The sequence below is a fragment of the Crassostrea angulata genome, chromosome 5, assembly GCF_025612915.1.
Source record: "Crassostrea angulata isolate pt1a10 chromosome 5, ASM2561291v2, whole genome shotgun sequence".
In the NCBI taxonomy this organism is placed as follows: domain Eukaryota; kingdom Metazoa; phylum Mollusca; class Bivalvia; order Ostreida; family Ostreidae; genus Magallana; species Magallana angulata.
In genome coordinates, this window is record NC_069115.1 from 21,952,375 (window position 1) to 21,975,877 (window position 23,503).

Here is a 23,503-nt window from a genome sequence, read left to right on the forward strand (position 1 = left end):
GCTACATGTAGATCTGGGAGATGTTCTGAATTTGCATTTCTTCACACTAGAAGGCCATACTGTAAGTAAAGTTATGCTCAGACATTTATTTTTTTATGAATTACTACAGTGTATATGTATTGCAAAACATATAGAATCCATATTATTTTGATTATTGTTGTTTAAAACCAGTTGGGGTTGAAAAATATTTCAGTTTGAGTTTTACAATGCACTAATTAGCCATTTTGATATTTTATACAGACATGTTAACATTGTTTGTGGAAGTAGAGAACCTGATTTGTCCGAAAAGTCTTGACCAAAAAAAAATGAAAATAGGAAAGTAAAAATTCATTTGAAACTCCACACTTCAATGATCAAGAAATCTTGGCAATGTAAAGATGCAATGATTATTATTGATGAAATAACACATAATTTTTTTCCTTTGCTTTTCAGGACACTTCTACAGAGAGCAGCTCATCTAAAAAGACTTTCAAAGCTAGCAAGATTTCATGGCCATAGAAAAATTCTAGTCTTATTAGATCATAGAGAATTTGACCTGATTCATTTTAAATAAAAGTGTCAAGCGTGAGTAGTAAAACAATTTGAGAATGGACAGAGATTTTATTTAACATTTAATGTGAATAGAATGACTTATGCAATAAATTTAAGTGAACATGCTCATTTTGCAGTGTTTGTGATTGTCATTCAACTTTTAATATTAATATTTTCCAGTGTCTTTGCCTGTGATAACACTACATATTGATTTCGTACTATATAACCCATAACTTCAAATGTCGTGTAATTGGGGCGCCAGTGGGGTTTGCTTATTTATAGTTTAATGTTTAATCATACAATGGCTTAAAATTATATAAATATAAGTAATAAGGAATCATACTTTGAAAATTATGAGATGATAATTTTGGTCTGGGCATGATCAAATCTATCATAAAGCCCCAAACAAAATTATCACCTCGTTATACTCAAAGACTGATTCCCTATTCCTTAAATATTATTGCACTGTATAAAAAAATATGCAAATATTACTTATGATTCAAATATAAAGTAGGGAAGGTTCCTTATTTTACATGTGTACTTAAACCAACTTTTATTCCCAACCGCTTGTTTTCACAATTTATCCGAGTTTGATAGGTTTTTAACAACTAATTTTCACAATAGAGATAAAGATTTTCTAAAAAAAAAAATACTGTACAAACCAGACATTTGAAGGCTGGTTCACAGCAAGAAATGTTTACGACGTGTCTCTTGCGAACCTCGCAAAAATGTCTCGCCAGCGAAGAAAAGTTGGTTCACAGTACCTCATTCTACACTGAACATTCGTTAAAATTATACTATACATGTAGTTCACGACTGTCAATTAAAAAAAAAAGATTTTAAAATCTGCCAGAGATGCTGTTAGCGTTTTCATGCACATATTTTTAAATGTCTCTTATTTAATGAAATAGAAATATACAGTTAACAGTGTTTTCAAACACAATTTAAATTATAATGTATGTTTTTTTTTTTTACTTTTTTCATTCACACATGAACCATCAAAGAATTAATGCATTTTTCTGATTAAATAATAATAATACCTGTGAATTCTTTCTATTAATTATGGTCATACCAGTTATTTATTTGTTTAGAGTTGCTGCTCTTCATTTTATTGAAGTAATTTTGTGTCAGTTTGGTTAAACAAAACCAGACCTTTTTTTTAAATGAATTATGATAAAGATGAGTGCTTCTTAGATCTGGGTGATGGTGTCATACAGTAATAAATGGGAAAGACAATCATCGGGTCAATAGTATCTCCAGGGGGAGGGTGGCTTTTGAAGGATGAAAAATCACACCGTTGCCAAGGATTTCTACGATATATTGATACATAATCAGCCTCTGGACATAATTATTCATAAATGATGATCAATTGTGTTGTTGTTTTTGCACCAATCAACTGATTATGTCTCAGTTACATTGAAATACATAGTTTTAATGGTGGTTGCTTGAGCATGAAATCAACAAAATATGTGCTTGCAGTGATGTACATGTGAAACCACCGTTTGTAAAAACTAATGATTTTCAGGAGGAAATCGGTTATTTTGTTGTATTTGTTAATCAATTCTACAAATACTGGAAGACGGAGGGGGGTTAAGATTTGTGTTCAAATTTTAATGCAGTGAAAAACGTATTTCCTCATAGCCGTAATTTGTTTCAAATCATCTCAGTGTCCACCATATTTGATCTTTTTTTCAGGTTTAAAGAAAAAGAGGATTGATTTGATATCTAGCTGAATGTGTATTTCTTTATCTACCATGTATATAGTTTAATAAAGTTTCTGTTGCATCCTGTTCCAAGTTTTTGAGATAAGGCATAATTAGGCATTATCAGTCATTTTTTAAAGATTAAGTGATGTTTTAGAATGATCGTCGAATGTAACACGTTTAATTGATATGTAAAGCCACGGCTTATATATTTATGGACGTTCAATGAATATGTTTACTGCTGCAATTGTAGGATAGCTGACGGGACGTTTCAGAAAATTTTGAATACAGGTAATATTATGACTATTATGACTTATAATAATTACTAAGCAAATTTTTTTTACATAAAAAAGTTTCTAATTTGAGACGGTTAACTTAAGTACCTAACTTAATCTTTTACTTGTTCAATTTTTTTTTTAAACTCGACCCCCACTTCCACCCCGCTACAAGGTCTGGGGGTATATACATGTATTAAAATGAATTGATTGTAAGACTTCTTGGCAAAAATAACAAGAACAGGACAATGTGGGATCAAATTCCTTTATATGATACATTTATAAAGCTAAATGAATGCTTCAATTTTCAGCGGACCTTATATTTTCCTCGTAAATTTTTGCGACTGACTCTTGTGGTGAAATGAACATGCGTGCCGTAGTCTTCATCATGAGCATTGTCTGTACATCCAACTTCTTTGATGTTCTACAGGCTAAACCCGCAAATTTAAAACAGTTGATACAACGTGAGTACAACGTTCAGGATCATTTTCCCTTTCTTGACATATTTGATTATGCCTACAATGTATATGATTATAATGACTCTTACTTACATATCCATGTAGTCTAGTTTAGTACTGGAAGCCAAGATATTTTTAGCACTAGTTCTCCCTTCCCCCTCTATCTTAAAAGAAAGACAAAGAGCCGAAAAAAGACTTTTTATACGAATTATTAGTCCGCGATAAGTTAACATCCTTAATCAATGTACAGAGAAGAAACGGGAGAACAAAGTTTACGAAATATACAGCACGTTTTAGCCTCATTTGGTATATGATATTCGCTAGACTGTGATATTAAATTTTATTTATTTCAATAATTGTTAAATACTGAAATCTGATTGGCTTAGACGCAGTTGATAATCTGTTCTGTCACCCTCAACAGACATGGCAACGGGTAACACAACGAATTTAAATTATGCGCGTACGGTTCACCGTAGAATTCATGTCATTTATATATAAAAGCAGTAAAAAATTTTCTAAAATTAAGACATTCAGTATAATAAAATAATTAGTGCCTGATTGGGAGGGTAACTGTTAAAATTGACACCCCTCGAAAACCATTGTCAACCTCCGCTTCGCGTCGGTTGACAATGGCTTTCTCGGGGTGTCAATTTCAACTCTAACCCTCCCAAACAGGCACTATTTATATAGTGTATTTATTAACAATTTATAATCATAATTGGTAAAGATAATTAGTTTAGATATTATGAAGACTGATTAAAACATAATGAAATAGTTCATTAATAATAATATCTATATTCGATTTGTTTACAATATATATTTACATATACCAAGTATTATTTCCACTACTGTATACATGTAGTGGGAAATTAACTCGCAGAGTAAATTTTCGCTAGATTCGGTCCAAATAAAAATTCCGCGAATTTAACATCTAGTGAATAAGTATTTAAACATGATAATGATGAATAAATATGATTTACTAAGTCATCTGTCTTATGATGAAACCACATACAGCATAACAGTACGAAAACCCATTGAGCTCATTTTCGTAAGTAAAAAAAAATATTGTTCGCGAATAAACGCTAAACTTTTGCGTTAAAACGCGTGAGTTTCGCGAATAAACACGTAAATTTCGTAAAAACGCGAAACTTTCGCGAAAAAACGCGTAACATAATGATATTTATATATGCGACATAATGCATCGCACTTATCAAATTCTCATCAGTGCTGTATTATACATTATTTTACATTTGCATTATGACAATTTTAATTCGAATTAAAGGTTTTATTAAATAGTACTGTAACATTGAAAGGATATCATTGTTCAAAACGTTATATATGTTATATTGCCGCGACATAGGTTAACGTCTAGTTTGACGGCTTAATTATGGTTGGGGTGTGATCAAATCCAATAAAGCCCGATGGGCTTTTTGATAGATTTGATCACGCCCTGACCGAAATTATCACCTCATAATATTCAAAGAATGATTCCCTATTACTTATATTTATATAATTTTAAACCATCTTACGATTAAATTAATAAGCAAACCCCGCTAGCGCCTCAATTTGGCTTTATGAGTTATATAGTACAAAATCGATACGTAGTGTTATCGCAGGCAAAGACACAGGAAAATGTAAATATATATAAAGAATAGTCAAGCTGTAAATTGAAGTAAATTTAATCTATACATATTTAAAGCTATTGTTAAAATTAAGATAACATAAATCCGTCTCCTACATTTATCACATATGTCGTTTGAAAATCAGTACTAAGATTTTCCACGTTTGAGGTTTTTTGTTGTTTTTTAAAATTAATTTTACATTAAAAGATAGTCATGAAAAGTAAGTAAAATTCACTAAATTCCTGTTAATGTACGTAAGACCCTGAGTCTGACGTCGTCATTATTATTTCGTGCAGTCCGTGATTTTTCCTAGGTAGTTGTAGGTCTCGACCAATCGATAAACTGGGCGTGTCAAGTTTGGTCCTGTCAATTTCTTGTCAGTTTCAGTCGCTGTAGATTTCGACCAATAAATAAACGGGGCGTGTAGATTTTAATCTGGCTGTTTGCGACTAGTTCTCGTCGAGTACCATTTCTCGCCAGTGCATTTTTACTTCATTTTTCGTATATAACTTTATGTGTTGATAAAATTATGTTTTTACGCAAAACTAAGGCGTTTATTCGCAATTAACGCGTTTATTCGCGAAAGTTTCGTGTTCTATTCTCGAAACTAACGCGTTTTTTCGTGAAAGTTTCGCGTTTATTTGCGAAAGTTACGCGTTATATCGCGAATGTTTCGCGTTTTTTAACGAAAAAAAAAATGTTTTCCCTACGAAAATGAGCTTAATGGGCTTTCGTATATCAATATAGTTGTTTTGCCAGGAAAATAATGATATTAAGCGGTCTAAAACTAGCTGGAGAAAATTGAAGATCCACCAGTAGACGTCCGATTAGCTGATATGCTTTCAGTTTGTTGTTTTTTCCCCTCTATTTCCGGTTTTGACTAAATCTAACAAGGCATACATGATACAATTTGTTTTTTTTTAAAATAGCGTCTTTGCATTGTATAATCAAATACTCGCAAGAATTGTACAAAACCTTTCTTTATCAAGCGCAACTTTCCTATTACATAACATTATAAAAGAACTGCGGCAAACAAACAATATACTTGAAAGGTACCCATGCCACGTTCTATGATGCCTGATTAATTCTGTCTGTCCAGTGCTATTAGTAAATTACATTATAGCGATTTTAGGGCTCAGACTGTTTATATAAGAAAACTTACGGACTGCACAAAATAATCATGATGATGTCAGACTCAAAGTCTCACAGGAGACGATTTGGCTGTTTTTTTTAACTAACGTACTTATGTACACTAACTGTAAATTAGTGAATTTTAATAACTTTTCATAATCAATTTATCAATTAGTTTTAAGAAAGATGTTAATTAAAATAATAAAATACTTTCTTTGATGATTCATGCGGGTTATGAAGGTAGCGATCATTGCAGTAAAAATTACATAACGCATTAACGCGGGTTACATGTATATGTATTTTTCTGCAGTGTCGCTACCTTCATATCCTGAATGAATCACCAAAGAAAGCATTATATATATATATATATATATATATATATATATATATATATATATATATATATATATATATATATATATATATATATATATATATATATATATATATATATATATTGTTTGAATTCTCTTGCAAGGTATAGAGTTCATTTCTTGCATAAAAAAATAAGCATAGATGTACTTCATGTATATATAATATGCATATGTATGATATCAATAATGTTAAATACGTTCTATTTTTGATTCAGAGCTTGTCAATGACCCAAGGGGCAGCATGCCTGTGGCGAGAAGTTACGCCGCATCTGACTTCTGTATCGAGAAACAATTATCTGGAGCCGGGGACTTCTGTGTTGAATTTGAGGCGGAATGCCACGAGTTCTGTAAAAAATAACAGCGTTCCATAGAAAATAACAGTGTTCAATAGAAAATAACAGTGTTCAATAGACTATCAGTGAACACACCAAAAGATGCCATGTCTATAAGTGTGATTTAAATAGACATAAGTGTTAAAAACAAAAACGTAACACATTTTGATTTGATGGTTCAAATTAAGGAAATTATTATTGATTTTTATTTTTAGTTGGTTTTTATTTATCTTTCAGTATATTATGTGGAATATACTAATTAGAACTTTGGTTTGTCTAATGATATAATAAATATTCAGTGTTTGGGAAACTTAATCTTAAATGGAAGCAAGACTCCCCTCCACCGCACCCCAAAACATTTGCAAACTGAAACTATTGTTCGTGTCTTAATTTGAAATAATGAATTTAAAAAAAAGTATTTTAAAATTTATTTAGACCTAAATAACAAAAAAACAAACAAACAAACAAAAACAAGAAACACCTTGTCCACGAACCTAAATAACTGCAAGCAAGGCGGTTCGCGAATTTCACGGATATTAAGCGCATGTGTATAGTGCTTACAAACAACCTTTTAATATCTTAAATTACTGGGTGTTTTTTTTTATCACATTATATATTTTTTGATTGTTATATATTAATATTTTCTAATGTTTTTATCTATGATAACATTACTGTGCAAATAAATTTTTACGCATAATTCAATAAAGAACTATATATGGTATGATCTAAATTTGGCCCCCATAATTCGCCATTTTTTAAAGTGTTTCGGATACAGTCAAATGTTATGCTATTTCGTAGAAGACTTTTAGGCCCAATCGGCATATCATATATAGTCCTTTCATCCATCAATGGCGCAAATGACGCACAAGCGGGGTTAAGATAATCGTACATGTACAATTTTTGAAAATAAAGGTCGCCGCGTTATCAAATCTGTCAGAAAGATCTTTGGGCTTCAGAACCATTTTAACAAGAGCTTGGACTTTGGGTGGTTGGGTCTAACAAAAATGTGACGTAGGCCTGTCTATTTCATCGCTAGCCAATCAGCCATGGATCTTTGAAACCAACAAGATTTGTCTTGCATTTGAGCTTAGACTACGCAATCTGTGTATATTTCACTTGAAATTAACGTCATTTTAAACTTGTTTTGATGCAAAGAAAATATGGTGACGTCCTACTGAAAGTCCAAGGTTTTATGGTTTTTAATGGATTTGAACACGCCCGACTAAAATGAACATCACATAAAAATAAAAGGTTTTTTTTATTGCTCAAAAAAAGGAGGGGTTGTTTGGTACATGTACAAAAAGTGTTGTGGTCCATGGGCCTCTTTCTTTGGTCAAAATGGCAGCTACATGTAGATCTGGGAGATGTTATGACTTTGCATTTCTTCACACTAGATGGCCAAACTGTATGTAAAGTTTTGCTAAGACATTTATTTTTATGAATAACTACAATGAAGATATAGAATCCATCTTATTTTGATTATTGTTTAAACAAGTTGGGGTTGGATGGGAGGCACTGAATCGCCATTGATTATGCTGACTAGACTTACCTCTCACAGTACGCATGCATTTTAGTCTCTTTCTATCCCTATTGCACCCAACTGGGTATAATCCACTAATGCATTTTCCATAGGGGTAATGTTAACGTTAGGGTTCATAGCTCCGGCCCTAATTTTCGTTCAGCAACGAGGGACCTCTTGAATGAAAGCTCATCAAACTGTCTCTTTCCTGTTAAAATTTCGTGGTTTGAAGTCAGATTCGTTTTCCGGCAAAATGCGTCTGTATTGAAAAACCCTGAAAATAAAAGTATAAGTAGGGAATTTCTCATTTTTGGAAAGGGTGTACATCAAACAATTTCAATTCTTTTCTTCAAATGATAATTCAATTTTGACACTTGTTTTTAAAATTGCAAATCCTCTTTTCGGACATGTGTTAAGCATTCTGATTTAAAATGTCCCAATAAATGTATATACACTCTGCAAGTTTATGGACTATTTTGCTTAAAGGCACTACTTTGTTGTCCTACCGATTCTAAAAATACTTAGAGGGATATACCCAACTCCCCTCAGTTAATAGTTATATATTGTGTCTTTCCCGGCAGAGTTCCGAAATACTTTTATTGCGATCATACTCCCCTCCCCGGTTAATATTAATGCTATCAAAAGATAATTTAAGTGCATGCAAGGTCTGGGTCATGATGTCATACAAAGTAATGAATGTGACAGGTGAGCAATCGGGTCATTAGCACGGCCAAGGGGAGAGTTGCTGCTGAACTATTGGGAATTAACCAAGGATTTCAACATAAACAGACGATATTGAGGCCTCTGGACATAATTCGTCATATTTTATGATCAATTTTTACTTTATTTGGGGTTTTTTTTTCTGCGCCGACGTTAATTTTGTAATTAAGTGCTACGTGTACATTGTATATAGATATTTCGTTTTGTTAGCGATTCAATGAAAATAAACCTTAAATGAAAAGTATGGCTGCACTTTAGGACATATTTGCGAGATAATAAACCTTTAAAAGCAGAGTTTTTCATTCAATTGTAGAAATGGTCAACATTGTGCATAACGTTTGCATCTTTTTGAAAATCCTGGCAGCACTACATCCAACACAGTAGCTATATGATTATAATTACATTTTCCAGTTTCTTTGCCTGTGATAAGACTACGTATTGATTTTGTACTATATAAACCAGAACTACAATTGACGCCAAATTGAGGCGCCATCGGGGTTTGCTTATTTATATTTTAATATTTAATCGTACGATGGCTTAAAATTCTATCAATATAAGTAATAAGGAATCATTCTCTGAATATTATGAGCTGATAATTTTGGTCGGGGCGTAATCAAATCTATCAAATAGCCCTTCGGGCTTTATTAGATTTGATCACGTCCCCACCGAAATTATCACCTTATAATACTCAAAGAATTATTATCAACCCCATGTAGAGTGGTTGAACACGAACGATAACTTTGTTCTGAATATCATCGTTTAATTCAAGTAACTGCTAAATGATGAAATAAATACATACATCTTGATAGATTTTCGTGTTTCCACAAAACTCAAAGTAGGCTGCGATATGTAAAACGACCAGTACTTGTGTATTTTGATAATATTATCCGAACACTAATACTTCCGCTCGAAATTTCACAGGAACTAGACGAATCTCGCGGAAGTCTCGTGAACTTTCATTCGAGCAATTCTGGATTTAGTGCATAATTAGCAACGATAAAGAAATTAAACATTCCGGAAACATTCGCAGGGGTGTAGGGGGTGTGTAGCGATGAGCAGAACAATAGAATCGACAACTAATATGGGGGAAGTCGGAGATAAAAAAGAAAAATAATGCGTATTTATGAATTTATATCAGCTTTTGAAATATCAATCTCAAGTTCGATCAAGGGCAGATAAGCGATATTTCTCCATTTTTCGAAAGTTGTACGGAACAAATCAAAGATTAAGTTTATTGTACCACAGTCTAAAATCTTAATTTATGTTGGAAATTGACAAGACTCTTTTATAAAATAAACAAAAGTGATACTAGGTTCAGAAATAAACGCAACAGAAGCGACCGAAAATGACCCAAAACCCGGCGCTAAGTGCAGTTATCCTTTAAGGAAGGAGTCTTTTCTGGTTTTCGACTTGTCAAACGTAAATTTGATTAATTGTTCATTAAATCAAGATGAAAGGAAATTAAAATAGTATATTTTTCTTTCTTTTTTTCTATCATACAACTTGGGATAGAAAAATGTAATCAATGTTTAGAATGGAACAAGGACTATATTTTTGGCGTAGGAAAATATCACATGTTGCGCAATTCAGAATTGCTGCAGATTATATATATATAATGAGTCTGTTTTAGCATTTTAAAAACAATAACAATAATGTTGGATTTTGTTTTACTAATGTGAACTAATAATATGATACTTGGGTTTCAGAATATGTTTTTAAAATATGATTTGCCTATCAAATAATATTTTTATAAGCTTTTTAAAGCGCCCATTCTATACATTGATTTTTGTGAAAAAATCACTAAAATCAGTTTTTCTCTCTTATGAAACCGTCAATATATTAGCTTTTCTGTCAATTTATATCTTTATATAAAGTCTTCATAATACATAAAAATTAGAAATATTTTATTATTGGAAGCATAAAAAAATAATCAAAATATCTTCAAAATTTAAGAAAATTAGAGGAAATGCGGGCTAAGCAATATCAATTTTAGTATAAATATTTATTCCAATTTAGTAGTATAAGCTGATAGACACTCTCATGGTCTATGATTTCATTGAAGATTTGAATCTTCAAATCTTAAACAAATCTCTACAGAACTATAAAGAGCTACACTTATTTTTATCACTCTTTACGTTAAGGAAAAAGGTAGTGACCTTGACCTGACCTTTATCCGAAAACAAAAAGGTCAAATTTAATTAAACTGATAGAATCATTAAGTAATATGATCCGTTTGACTGTGTCAAAATTTCATGCATTTCTTATTATAAGAAGTATGTTTGATAATAAAAAGACTCCTTCCTTAAGTTCGTGTGTACATGTCAATACAAAGACTCATTGATATAAAGTCAACAATCATACTCCAAAAGTATCTTCGTTAAATTCTTTTGTAGAATTAATAAGAACAAATAAGACAGTGTGTATGTAACAGTTGTAAATTAAAATAACACTGTTTTAATGAATGAATACGTAAATAAAAAATAAAGAAACATGTATAGAGAAATTGATGTTAAAAAATATAGAAATTGCTATAAATAAGCTTAGAAATATTTTATTTTAAACTTTGAACATATTTACTTATTCGTTACAAATATGCACACATATAAACTGTACTTATAAACATTGCCTACATTAATACATGCATATTTATTTTTTTTTCAATTAGTAATAAAAACTGCAACACTTACAGTCAATTTTTTTTAGTGAACGATGGAAAATCTATAATTCTATAAAATATTTGTTCAGCTTATTCGTAACGGTTATGAATCTTAATGAACAAATTTCTTTAAAAAAAAAGACTTTCAATAATTGGTATAACTGTATACAATCATGTCATATTTTTTTTCAATTAGTAATAAAAACTGCAACACTTACAGTCAATTTGTTTTAGTGAACAATGGAAAATCTATAATTCTATAAAATATTTGTTCAGCTTATTCGTAACGGTTATAAATCTTAATGAACAAATTTCTTAAAAAAAAAAAGACTTTCGATAATTGGTATAACTGTATACAATCATGTCAATAAAACAGATTATTTCAATTTTATATTTCAATGTAAAAGACATATTTAAACAATAAAATGCTTTCTTTTATTATTCATTCGGGATATGAAGGTAGCGACATTGCCGAAGAAATGATCGCTACCTTCATAACCCGCATGGATCATCAAAGGAAGCATTTTTTTGTTTATAGTAACATCTTTCTTTTCACTAATCAATAAATTGATTATAAAAAGTAAGTAAAATTCACTAAATTACTGTTAATGTACATAAGTACGTTAGCTAAAAGAAACAGCCAAATCGTCTCCCGTGACACATTGAGTCTGATATCATCATGATTATTTCGTGCTGTTCGTGATTTTTCTTAGGTCGCTGTAGGTTTCGACCAATCAATAAACAGAGCGTGTCAATTTGAGCCATATCAGTTTCAACCGCTATAGATTTCGACCAATCGATAAACGGGGCAAGTTGATTTCAGTCTGGCTGTTTCTATAAAGCTATGAATTAACTATAAGTTTACGTAAGAAATAGAGGGAATAATACTTTGTAGATGTAAATTTATGCTCATGTTCGAACGAACCTCAAAAACTATATTTGTTTTGCTGTCGACTGAGATATGAAGTTACTTCGTTCAGTCGTACATGTAATTTCGGCGTATCCATTCACGAAGTTTTAAAAAAAAATGAAAAACTTTGCATGACGAGCCCCTGTGATCTATGTTCACTATGTAACAACTTTCTACAGGTTTCTATATGAAATGATTTTGTATAAATCAAAACCTGTATTGACACTTGTAATTCGCTAACGGGTATTAATTCGAATTTGAATATGAATACAATAATTATTGATAATACTGTGATTATGTATTGCATGGTACAAAATGAGGACATTTTGATCTTGAGAATTAAAGGTTGTTTCAATCAAATAATTATATTACTCATTTGTTACGATTAATTGATGTTATGACGCGTTTCAAACGCAACACGTGCAGTTAAAAACCACGGCGTAATTATATGAATTGTACATAATATAGGAACATCCCGTGAATATGTATAGTTGCAAAGCCAGCCGACAGAAGTTGTTCGGATAATTTTAAAAACAGGTAAATGTATTACCCAAACATTTTTACTTATTTTAAAATTGGCACCTTTTCTGAAACAAAAGACATGCTTATTAGATTATCAAAATGTTTTACTTTAAACAAAGTTAACAATGTTAAGGAATCCATCAAGAACAAAGTACCTGGGTATATTAGTTTTGCTCAGTTTTTTCCCTATCAGACTAGCTGATTAAAAAAAACTCAGAATTTATTTAATCCAATAAATGCTAGGGCATTATTCATTACTAGACGCATGGTCTTTCCAGATAATTTTTAAAAAAAAGACATGCGTAACTTATTGAACTTATGCTAACATACATACTTTTTAAAATGAAATTTATGGCTAATTATTCAAACCAAAATGCAAAGCATTCAGGACGCAATCGTTTCTGAGCGTTTCTCTTTAGCTTTTTATACAATTAATTTATTATATTCGAAAAAAATAAAATTGTAAAATTCATATAATCCTTTTTCAAAACCATGCATTTGTTAATTTATTAGTATGTATTACTTTCACACAGCGGACATTGTAACTTTCAGAAAACCGTATATTTTGTTCAAAGTGAGCATCATTTTCGTGTGTCAAGATGAGAATGCGCACAATGGTCTTCATCATGTGTATTGTCTGTGCATCAAACTTCTTCGATTATCTACGGGCTTCACCGGCTGGAAAGTCGAAACAAAGTGAGTAAATGTTCCTTAAGGCAGCTTTTTATCCAAGATCGTTTAAAACATGTATTTTAAAATGATGATAAACCATCGTCAACAATTAAAGAAATCTTTATCTTTAGAATTGAAATGCACACACTTTCTGTATAAATACATGCAATTTACGACTGTGGTAAAATTCTAAAAAAAACAACAGTCACCCTCACGAAAAAAAAAATAAAGTTATTAGTAAATCCCAGCAAGTTTTTTTTTTTGGTATTGTTTATTAGTCAACAGCTGTACATCTGATAGACATATACAAGACAATTAATATACACATGTTAATATGCATGTAACGGGTCGCTTGAGGAAAGGCTAGTTTATACATGGAGTTTCATGATAACAAAAGCATTCTTTATACATTTACCTTATCTGCACAAATCTTTTACATTTTGAGTCTATTTAATCGAATATCCCTCTTGACTAAGGTCAGTTAACTTTAAACAAAGATTTAACTGACAATTGATAGGTTCTTCGTGTTTGCATACAGGTATTATTATGGCTCTGCAATAAATAATTAATAATATGTATGTACTGTTTTGATTCAGATCTTGAAAATTCCCTTGTTGACAAAATAAGCAAGAGTTATTCTGGGTTCGACTTCTGTATGGAGAAACATTACGATGGTTCTGAGTTCTGTCATCAGTTTAAGGCGGAGTGTCACGAGTTCTGCGAGAAGAGGAAATGACGATGTACCGAAGTGGAAAGATTGCAACAGAATGCCTTGGCCTACTGTGATTTAAATACATAGTATTTACATTCTACTGTGTTTTTCCATTAAATTATGTGATCGATCTTTAAATTCCTCTAAATGCAACAACCTAATCACTGCGTATTCATTTACATGTAATTTACTTTTTTTAAAGTAGTTCCCAAACATTGATTTCTATGTGATCGGTTTAATAATATAATTCATACATGTTGTTAAAACATAATGGTCTACAATTACATGTATCAACAATAAAATTGATTTTATTGTGAAAAGCAAAATTACAAGAGTTATTTTTTATGGATTATATTTTCATGTTCGTCTCATCTGATAACCAGTTAAAACCGGTTAAGAAAACATCTCTTCTTGCTGTTATTAATTTACTCCCTCCGTGATCTGAAATATACCGATTCAATTTAATAATGGCGCATCATTCAATTTGTCTGCTCAACTGACGGAGTTATTGACACGACGACGCAAAAATAATTATTCAATGCTTTAGGAAACGTACCACTGTTTGCGCAATCCGCTGTCCACTTTGTTCCGTAAAAATTTCAGAATAGTTTGTCCCTATAATGTCCGAGAAAAATCATTATGCTCTCGAATCTAATTCTACGATGGAATTTCCTCTGAAAATGCCTATGCAGACTCAAACTCAGCTTTCAATCTTTTTTTTAAATTTCCAACCGCTCTGCTACTTCAATGAAGGTGGTACTGTTCAGCGAAAATTTCATTCTTTTTTTTTTTAATTGTACAGGTGAATTTTCTTAACTGTTTCACTTTATCATCATAAAGAAGTGTTGTGTTGTCAAAAACAGTGCCATATTTATTTATTATAATAATCAAATACTTGCAACATTGTTGAACTATTTTTAATTACGTCATGTTAATCGAAGCGGCCCTCCAGGTCATCACAAACAAAGAAAGAAAGAAATCCTTAAGAGATTTATCTTCATATAATGGGACAGTCCTACATATTTACCCCCTATCTATAAATAAGTAAGTACAATAAATAATACATAAAGAAATTTATTTGTTATAGCGACATTTGCGTATGATGTACAATTATGTCTTATAATATAATATATAATATAATTATATAATTATAATATAAATCTGAAACTGCCTTAACAGTACTAATTTTCAACATTTACTAACACATATAACATGCCAATTTACATGTAAAATATAATATATTAATCATATGAGTACACAAATTATACAATAAATTAACGTACAGTCTCTTAGTTGTTACAGTCACTAAAGTTTAATAAAACATAACACACGTACACAATAACGCTACATTTGATATTGTGTAAACAATGTGTAACACTTACATACCATCAGTTTATCTACAATTAAAACATGTTTTTTTGCATGGTCACTTGGTTGATGATAACGTTCTGGCAAATAACATTACGATCACAGTTTGTTTACATACAATACTGGATTTTCTTCAGTTTACATGTCATTAGCTCACCCACAAAGAGGTTGTCTCTTGTGTCCACACATAAACCATATGGACTCTGTAAATGACAGTTGTCAATGTAGCGGAGGAACTGTCCGTCCTGATCCAGGATGTGGATACAGTGGTTGTTAATGTCAGCTGTCAGGATCCGACTCTGGCTGTCTGTAGTGATGCCGACTGGTTTAAATGGTTTCTTGGTAGTAGAGGGAGGACCGGTGTAAGTAAACCGAAGTTTGCCAGCCTGATTGACTACCACTACTGCACGGGCTTCATTGTCAGCCACACAAATATCTAGGTTCTTGTTTTCACTGATGTGTTTAGGGCCAAATTGAGATGAATACAGAGGTTGTCCTTTGTCGTTGTATTGAATCGTTTGTTTCTCTGAGTAGCCAGAGTAACTCACAACTTTCGTTTGTTTCTGATCATCAGTGATCATGACAAGTAGGAGGTCACCAGAGGAAGTAGTACAGACATAGAACGGATACCATTCCCGAAGTCTGATCACTGTTTGTATCTGTGTATTCTTCATAATGTTCACAGTTCTCTCATAGGGATCAGTATAAACTATTTCGCCACTCTGTTTCACTGCTATGCCCCATGGCCTTTTCCATGATTTGGATCGGACTGACTTCACTAGTTTACTGTTGAGGTTGTAGAGTCTTATCATTTTGTCCGTACCACTAGTCCAAACTTCATCATCACCCAGACAGGACACATTGAGTAATTCATTAGAGTGTCCATACTCTGTGTTTATTTCTGTGATGCTCCGAGGTGCATCAATGAGCGGTCTGTTCAGGGGAGAGGACTCAGCACCAGGAGAATCCATTGTGTAGCCATGTTCTTCTGTTTTTATAGATAAAGCCGACAGAGAACCAATCTGCTGATAAATCTGTTCTTTGTTAATCTTCTGAGGAGTGAATGTTGGTAAGAAAACTGTTAATCGAGGAGGTAATCTTCTGAATTCAGCATTCCTGGATTTGAAGGTACTGATATGGCTGACATCATTAGAGTTCAGTAGCTTGATGAGGTCTTCTATGTTCTGTTTGATTTCAGAAATGCTGCGTTTGATTTCATTTTCCTGTTTATCAAGTACAACCAGGTGTTTGAATTCCATTTCAATCACATCAGATTTCAATTTTTTTATTGCATTGTCTAATTCTCTGTGCAAGTATTCTCCATGTTTCTCTAGAGCTGTTGTTAATTTCTGAGAGTTTTCCTTTATATCAGCTTTCTTAACATGGATATTAGATGCAATCTCTTGATATTTAGGATAAATGGAATTTTCTAATTCTTTTATATCTCTCTGAAAAGCTTCTCTCTTAGTATCTAGTATTTTTAATATGCCCACTTGTTTGTGTCCTAGATGTTCACTAGAGGAGACACACTCCAAACAGATGGGAATGACACATTGTTCGCAGTAAAGGTCACATAATTGTGTGGAATGTTTTAAACATTTAGGATTAAGTCCCCTCTTCTTAAATGGCACCACTCTGTGATCTTTGGATTCATCGGAAAGATGTTCTCCAACACATCCTTTACAAAGATGTATATGACAAATGTCACAGTACATACGGGGGCCCGGGCTCTCACAGAGATGACAGCGAAACACATCCTGAGCCCAAGTATGGCGGTCCATGGTCAGACACCTTGATGGATTTTTAACAGCTTCCTGAGAGCAAAACAGTAATAAGCTAACTTTGTAATTTATTAAATGTTATATTTGTTCGCATAATTCCAGAGAGGGGTATATGGTGCCCCCCCCCCTTCTACAAAATGGGTGATGGCCAAGAATATATTTGTTACCACTCCCCCTTTTTACTTTTCAATTGTACAACTGTAACTTTTGTATTTTCTTCTTTATGAAACTAAATTTCCTACGTATTTATTTTTTTGCTTGACATCATTCCTAGTTATTATCATTTATTTTCCACAAATATTTTATTCACAGAGGTATTTCAACAAGACCTGGTTTACCCACTTCTGAATCATTTTTTTTTCTATTTTCGGGTCACGAGATTTTAAGGGCTCTGTTACTTTAATAAGGGAATTGTTTTGAACACAATTTTTAATTTTATTAATTTGCAGCGTAGAAAAAATAATGCTGATCAAAAAAAATAAATTAAAATTGGTCCAATCTTAAACAAAGAAATGAACTCTTTAATACATGTACTTGCAAGTTCATAATTTGTAATTTTAATTCTTACAATTTTCAAAACAACCAATGCCTTAAAAAAAAAAAAAATTAAGTCATTTCAGCTTCAAAGCAGCCTCAAATTTCAAACAATATGCAATCTTAGTTCTTATTCAAATTTTCTGATCCAGTTTGAAGTGACATTGTCACGATTTTGGTCAATAAGTGGTTTTTCGATTTGAATGTTTACAATGCTTAGTAAGGCATTTTTAATCGGCAATCAAACTTTAAGAATATCTATTGTTTAGTTATATGCGAGTTACAGAACTTATAATTCTTTGCTATTTTAACACAGCGTATGTTTACATTTTGAATGTTAAAATGAAAAATACAGTTTTAGACCTAAAATGAATGTGTTAGATAAAGATTATTTAATGGTATATTGAACCTATGTAAACAATAAGAGGCCTATTGGACACATTGCTCACCTGAGCAACAATTATAGACATAATAAAATCAGCTTTACGAAGTCACATACAAAAAAATACAGATAATGTAGTCTAACAGATCCTGTATTTTAAAAAAAACATTTGTTTCCCTGAATATTCTTTTTATCATTTATCCCTTTTTGTCACTGTACATCTTTTTCCAAATATTCACATATTGAGCATTACAGTTCTCGAAAAGATCAAAATCAAATGGGATATAAATCTACATCAAACTGGTGAAGCCCAAGAATTGTCCAGGGGCCAAAGTCTTGACAATTTTAAAGAATCAACAATATGTCAAAATGCTTGCAAATAAGTAAAACTACATATTGTAACATTGGAGTTTTGGTGAATTTAAAATATTTTCCATTGTATAATTGGTTTCACCTAACTCCTTAAAAGTATGATTTTGACGAATTTGAATCTACACTATCTGAGATTGCTTTCACTATTGTTGCACCTTTTCTAAGAAAACGTTTTTCTTTAAAAAAGATTTTTATCAATAAATTCTTTTGTTAAGATTTACCCTCCCCATTGTGCTCCTACCCTATCCCGGGGGTCATAATTTGACCAAACTAGAACTTACCCTACCTGATGATACTTTGCATAAGTTACAGCTTTTCTAGTCAGTCGTGTTCTGAGTAAAAGGTTTAAAAACAAGATTTAACTTTATATTCCTATGTAAAATTTGACCCCAATTGTAGCCCCACCTTACCAACAGGGACCATGATTTAAACAAACCTGAATTTGCACAATTTGAGGATGGTTCCACACAAGTTTCAGCTTTTCTGGCATTTGACTAGGAGGTTTTAAAAGATTAACTCTATATATTCATATGTAAAACTTCGAACCCCCCCCCCCCCATTGTGGCCCTATCTTACTCTTGGGAACCATGATTTAAACAAACTTAATTCAAAACTATCTGAATATGCTTCCACAAAAGTTTCAGCTTTTCTGGCCAAATGGTGTATGAGAAATAGATTTTAAAAGGTTAACTCTATATATTCCTATGTTAAACTTTGACCCCCCATTGTGGCCCCACCCTACCCCTGGGGATCATGATTTTCACAACTTTGAATCTACACTATCTGAAAATGCTTCCATACAAGTTTCAGCTTTCTTGAATGATTAGTTTCTGAGAAGGTTTATAAACATTTACTCTATATATTCCTATGTTAAAATTTGACCCCCCCTATTGTGGCCCCACCCTACCCCCGGGGGTCATGATTTTCACAACTTTGAATCTACATTACCAGAGGATGCTTCCACACAAGTTTCAGCTTTCCTGGCTGATTAGTTTCTGAGAAAAAGATTTTTAAAGATTTACTCTATATATTCCTATGTTAAACTTCGACCCCCATTGTGGCCCTATCCTACCCCTTGGGGTCATGATTTCCACAACTTTAAATCTACACTACCTGAAGATGCTTCCACACGTTTCAGCTTTCCTGGCTGATTAGTTTCAGAGAAGATTTTTAAAGATTTACTCTATATATTCCTATGTAAAACTTCGACCCCCTCCCCATTGTGGCCCCACTCTACCCCCGGGGGTCATGATTTTTACAACTTTGAATCTATACTACCTGAGGATGCTTCCACACAAGTTTTAGCTTTCCTGGCTGATTAGTCTCTGAGAAGAAGTTTTTTTTAAAGTTTTACTCTATATATATTTCTATGTTAAACTTTGACTACCCATTGTTGTCCCACCCTACCCCTGGGGATCATGATTTTCACAACTTTGAATCTACACTCCTGAGGATTCTTCCACACAAGTTTCAGCTTTCCTGGCTGAATAGTTTCTGAGAAGAAGATTTTTAAAGATTTGCTCTATATATTCCTATGTTTAACTTTGACCCCCCCCCCCCCCATTGTGGCCCCACCCAACCCCCGGGGATCATGATTTTCACAACTTTGAATCTACACTACCTGAGGATCTACACTACCTAGTTTCAGCTTTCCTGGTCTTATGGTTTGTTAGAAGAACGGACAGACAGACGGACGACAGACAAAATGTGATCAAAATAGCTCACTTGAGCTTTCAGCTCAGGTGAGCTAAAAACTTCTCAGAAACTAATCAGCCAGGAAAGCTAAAACTTTTGTGGAAGCACCCTTAGGCAGTATAGATTGGCCCCGGGTGAATGGTTGGGCCACATTTTTTCGGGTGAATTTTACGTAGGAATATTTATAGCGTAAATCTTTAAAAATCCTTTTCTCAGAAGCTCATCAGCAGAAAAGATGAAATGGAAGCATACTGAGGTACGGTAAATTCAATCTTTTTCAAATTATGATCCCAATGGATAGGATGGGGGGGGGGGTTTACATAGGAATGTATAGAAAAAAAAATCTTTTTTTTAAAAATCATTTGCCTAGAAAAGTTTAGTGAACTTTAGTGAAAGCAACCTCAGATAATGTAGATTCAATTATGTTCAAATCAAAATCTTGGGGAGTAGGGTTGGGCCACAATAGGGATCCAATTTTACAAAGGAAAAATTTTTAATCATTCACAATGCAAGTATTTTGACACATTGCCGATTCTTTAAAATTGTTAAGACGTCGGCACCTGGGTGATTCTTCTGACTAAAAAGGTTTGATGTAGGTTTATATCCCATATATAAACAATTGTTTAGGAACTTTATGAGAACTGGAATGCTCAACATGTTATATGACTATAAAATCATCCTGTTAGAAAAGGGACTTAATTATGAACATAAGAATATCCAGGGATAAAAGTGGATTTTTATTTATACAGGATCTAAATGTATTGTACTATATTGTGATTATTGTCCAGATAGTTTGTATAAAGACTCCATCAAGCTCATTTTATAACAATCATTGTTCCTCAGGTGAGCGATTAGGACCGGGGGCCTCTTGTTTTCTTAATCGGTGTAGTTCAGACGAGGTGCATGGGAATACACTACAATTTTATTTTACATTTTGTGCTAAGAACACTTTTAGAAAAAGTAAAAAGTAAAAAAAATTAAGGTACACAATTGCAATTGATGAGCATTTTCCTTAAGGGGAGCAAAAATATTAGTTAAATATTATTAGTTATATATGTAAAATATGGCTTTATAGTTTCTGAGAAGATTTTAAAAGATTTACTCTATATATATTCTTATGTAAAAATTCACCCCCCCCCCCCCCTCAATGGTGGCCCACTCTACATCCAGGGGTCATGATTTTTACAAATTTGAATCTAAACTACCTGAGGATGCCTCCACATAATTTTCAGCTTTACTGATCAAATGGTCCTTCTAACTTTTTCCCTCTGGAAAGGGACATGATCTTTAATTTCCACAACATTGCATTCCCTTTGCCTAAGGGTGATTTGTATTAAGTTCAATTGAGATTGGCCGAGTGGTTCTGAAGAAGATGTTAAATGTGAAAAGTTTACGGATAGATAGACGGATGGACAGACAAAATATGATCAGAAAAGCTTGCTTGGGCTTTCAGCTTACGTGAGCTGAAAAAACTTAAATTCCTGTTTGTAAATATATATATATATATATATATATATATATATATATATATATATATATATATATATATATATCACATGTTTATCCCAATATACGGTGGATATCACTCATGGGGTAAATTTTTGATATTCCACTGTGTGTTCTTACGCCACGTGACGTCATAGTTAATCATTACGTAGGTTAAGACGGCTGATTGACGTAGAATGAAAAAGTAAATAATTAATTCAGTTGAGGGGTGTTGAGATATAAATTTGAAACATTTAATGTTGTTTCAGTTATTTGTCATGAATTCATAAAAAAAATGTTCGAAAATGAATGTCTGTTTGTTAAACTTCAAGGAACTTTTTTTTCCATGCGTAACGTTGTTGACGTGTTGTAAATAATGTGTTGTGCGGCTCACAATCACAATTTTTACAGAAAAAGTTGGGATTAACAAAATACTTGGTAAAACATGTGATAAAAAGAATCTCTCATGATTTGCGATGGTATATGATTGTTATCCAACTCGTTGCGTGTTTTCTATCCCCTCGCCAAGGCTCGGGGATAGAAAACACACAACTCGTTGGATAACAATCATATACCATCGCAAATCATGAGAGATCCTATATATATATATATATATATATATATATATATATATATATATATAAAGCACAGAGAAATTCACTTTTGTCGGAGCTCCACCTTCCGCCCCGACCGAGGCTTGAACTCACGACCTCTGGAACCCATTCTCCTAGCAGTGAGCGGCCACCGCGCTCCCCACTCGGCCATCTAGGCAAGACAAAAATCTTGCTTTCGATGACGAACGGAACCTAGCGCGCTGGCCGCGCACTACACAGTCGCTTGAGATACAGTTGGAATACAGTTAAACGACAATTTGAGAGGATCGGAACGATACATATTGCATAGATACACATATATATAATAAGAACAAACATTGCAATAACTCTCAAATTGACATATACCTACCCAAAGTGAATGATATAGATATATATAAAGCACAGAGAAATTCACTTTTGTTGGAGCTCCACCTTCCGCCCCGACCGAGGCTTGAACTCACGACCTCTGGAACCCATTCTCCTATATATATATATACATATATATATATATATATATATATATATATATATATATATATATATATATATATATATATATATATATATATATATATATATATGTGTGTGTGTGTGTGGGGGGGGGGGGGGGGTGTTTTCTTAGTGACATGAGTCAATAAAGAAACAAAGATACAAATAAGCAATTCAAAGGATTACTAGTACTGATTGATCGATCATACCTGTACGTCCGTTCGAGTGCAGATTTTTTCACTTTTTGGCGAATCTATGTCAATAAAAATGAATAAATGAATGCTTTAAGATTATGTGTAAATATGTTACAACACTGTAAAAAAATTTATTAACCTTTAAGAGGTCTCGATGGTCGTGCCCATTTTTAGACTGCATTGATCACCTTTAAAAGAAGAGCTCTATATAAAGATATAGGAAAATACCACAAGAACAGGGGCGTACAAGGCGTTGCATATCCCTAACTCGTAGCAATGATGACAAAAGAATTTCATTTCAAGTTAGAATATTAATATTTGACTAGTTTTAATTCATTGTGCATTAATGCATTGTTTTAATTCATTATAAATTTCACGATGGAAGTCAATATTGTGCTTTCATTCTATCAACACGACAGGTATTGGTTTCCAAATTAAGCTGCACATCTTTTTTTGCCTAAATCTTGGATCAT

The 23,503-nt window shown here is 32.6% G+C and overlaps 1 protein-coding gene and 1 long non-coding RNA gene across 2 annotated transcripts; one reads left to right on the forward strand and one right to left on the reverse strand.

Annotated features, from left to right (window-relative positions):
- Nucleotides 1-2,477: 2,477 nt before the first annotated feature.
- On the forward strand, nucleotides 2,478-6,777 carry LOC128184193 (uncharacterized). The gene is made up of 3 exons (XR_008243703.1): nucleotides 2,478-2,525; nucleotides 2,821-2,973; nucleotides 6,310-6,777. It is a non-coding gene; the product is annotated as an uncharacterized LOC128184193 (long non-coding RNA).
- Nucleotides 6,778-15,256: 8,479 nt separating this feature from the next.
- On the reverse strand, nucleotides 15,257-23,085 carry LOC128184159 (uncharacterized). Its single transcript, XM_052853516.1, has 2 exons — nucleotides 23,046-23,085; nucleotides 15,257-17,319 (listed from the first exon to the last, which is right to left on the reverse strand). The coding sequence occupies exon 2, from the start codon at nucleotides 17,284-17,286 to the stop codon at nucleotides 15,616-15,618; it is 1,671 nt and encodes a 556-aa protein (XP_052709476.1). The 5' UTR covers nucleotides 17,287-17,319; nucleotides 23,046-23,085; the 3' UTR covers nucleotides 15,257-15,615.
- Between the last annotated feature and the right edge of the window lie 418 nt (nucleotides 23,086-23,503).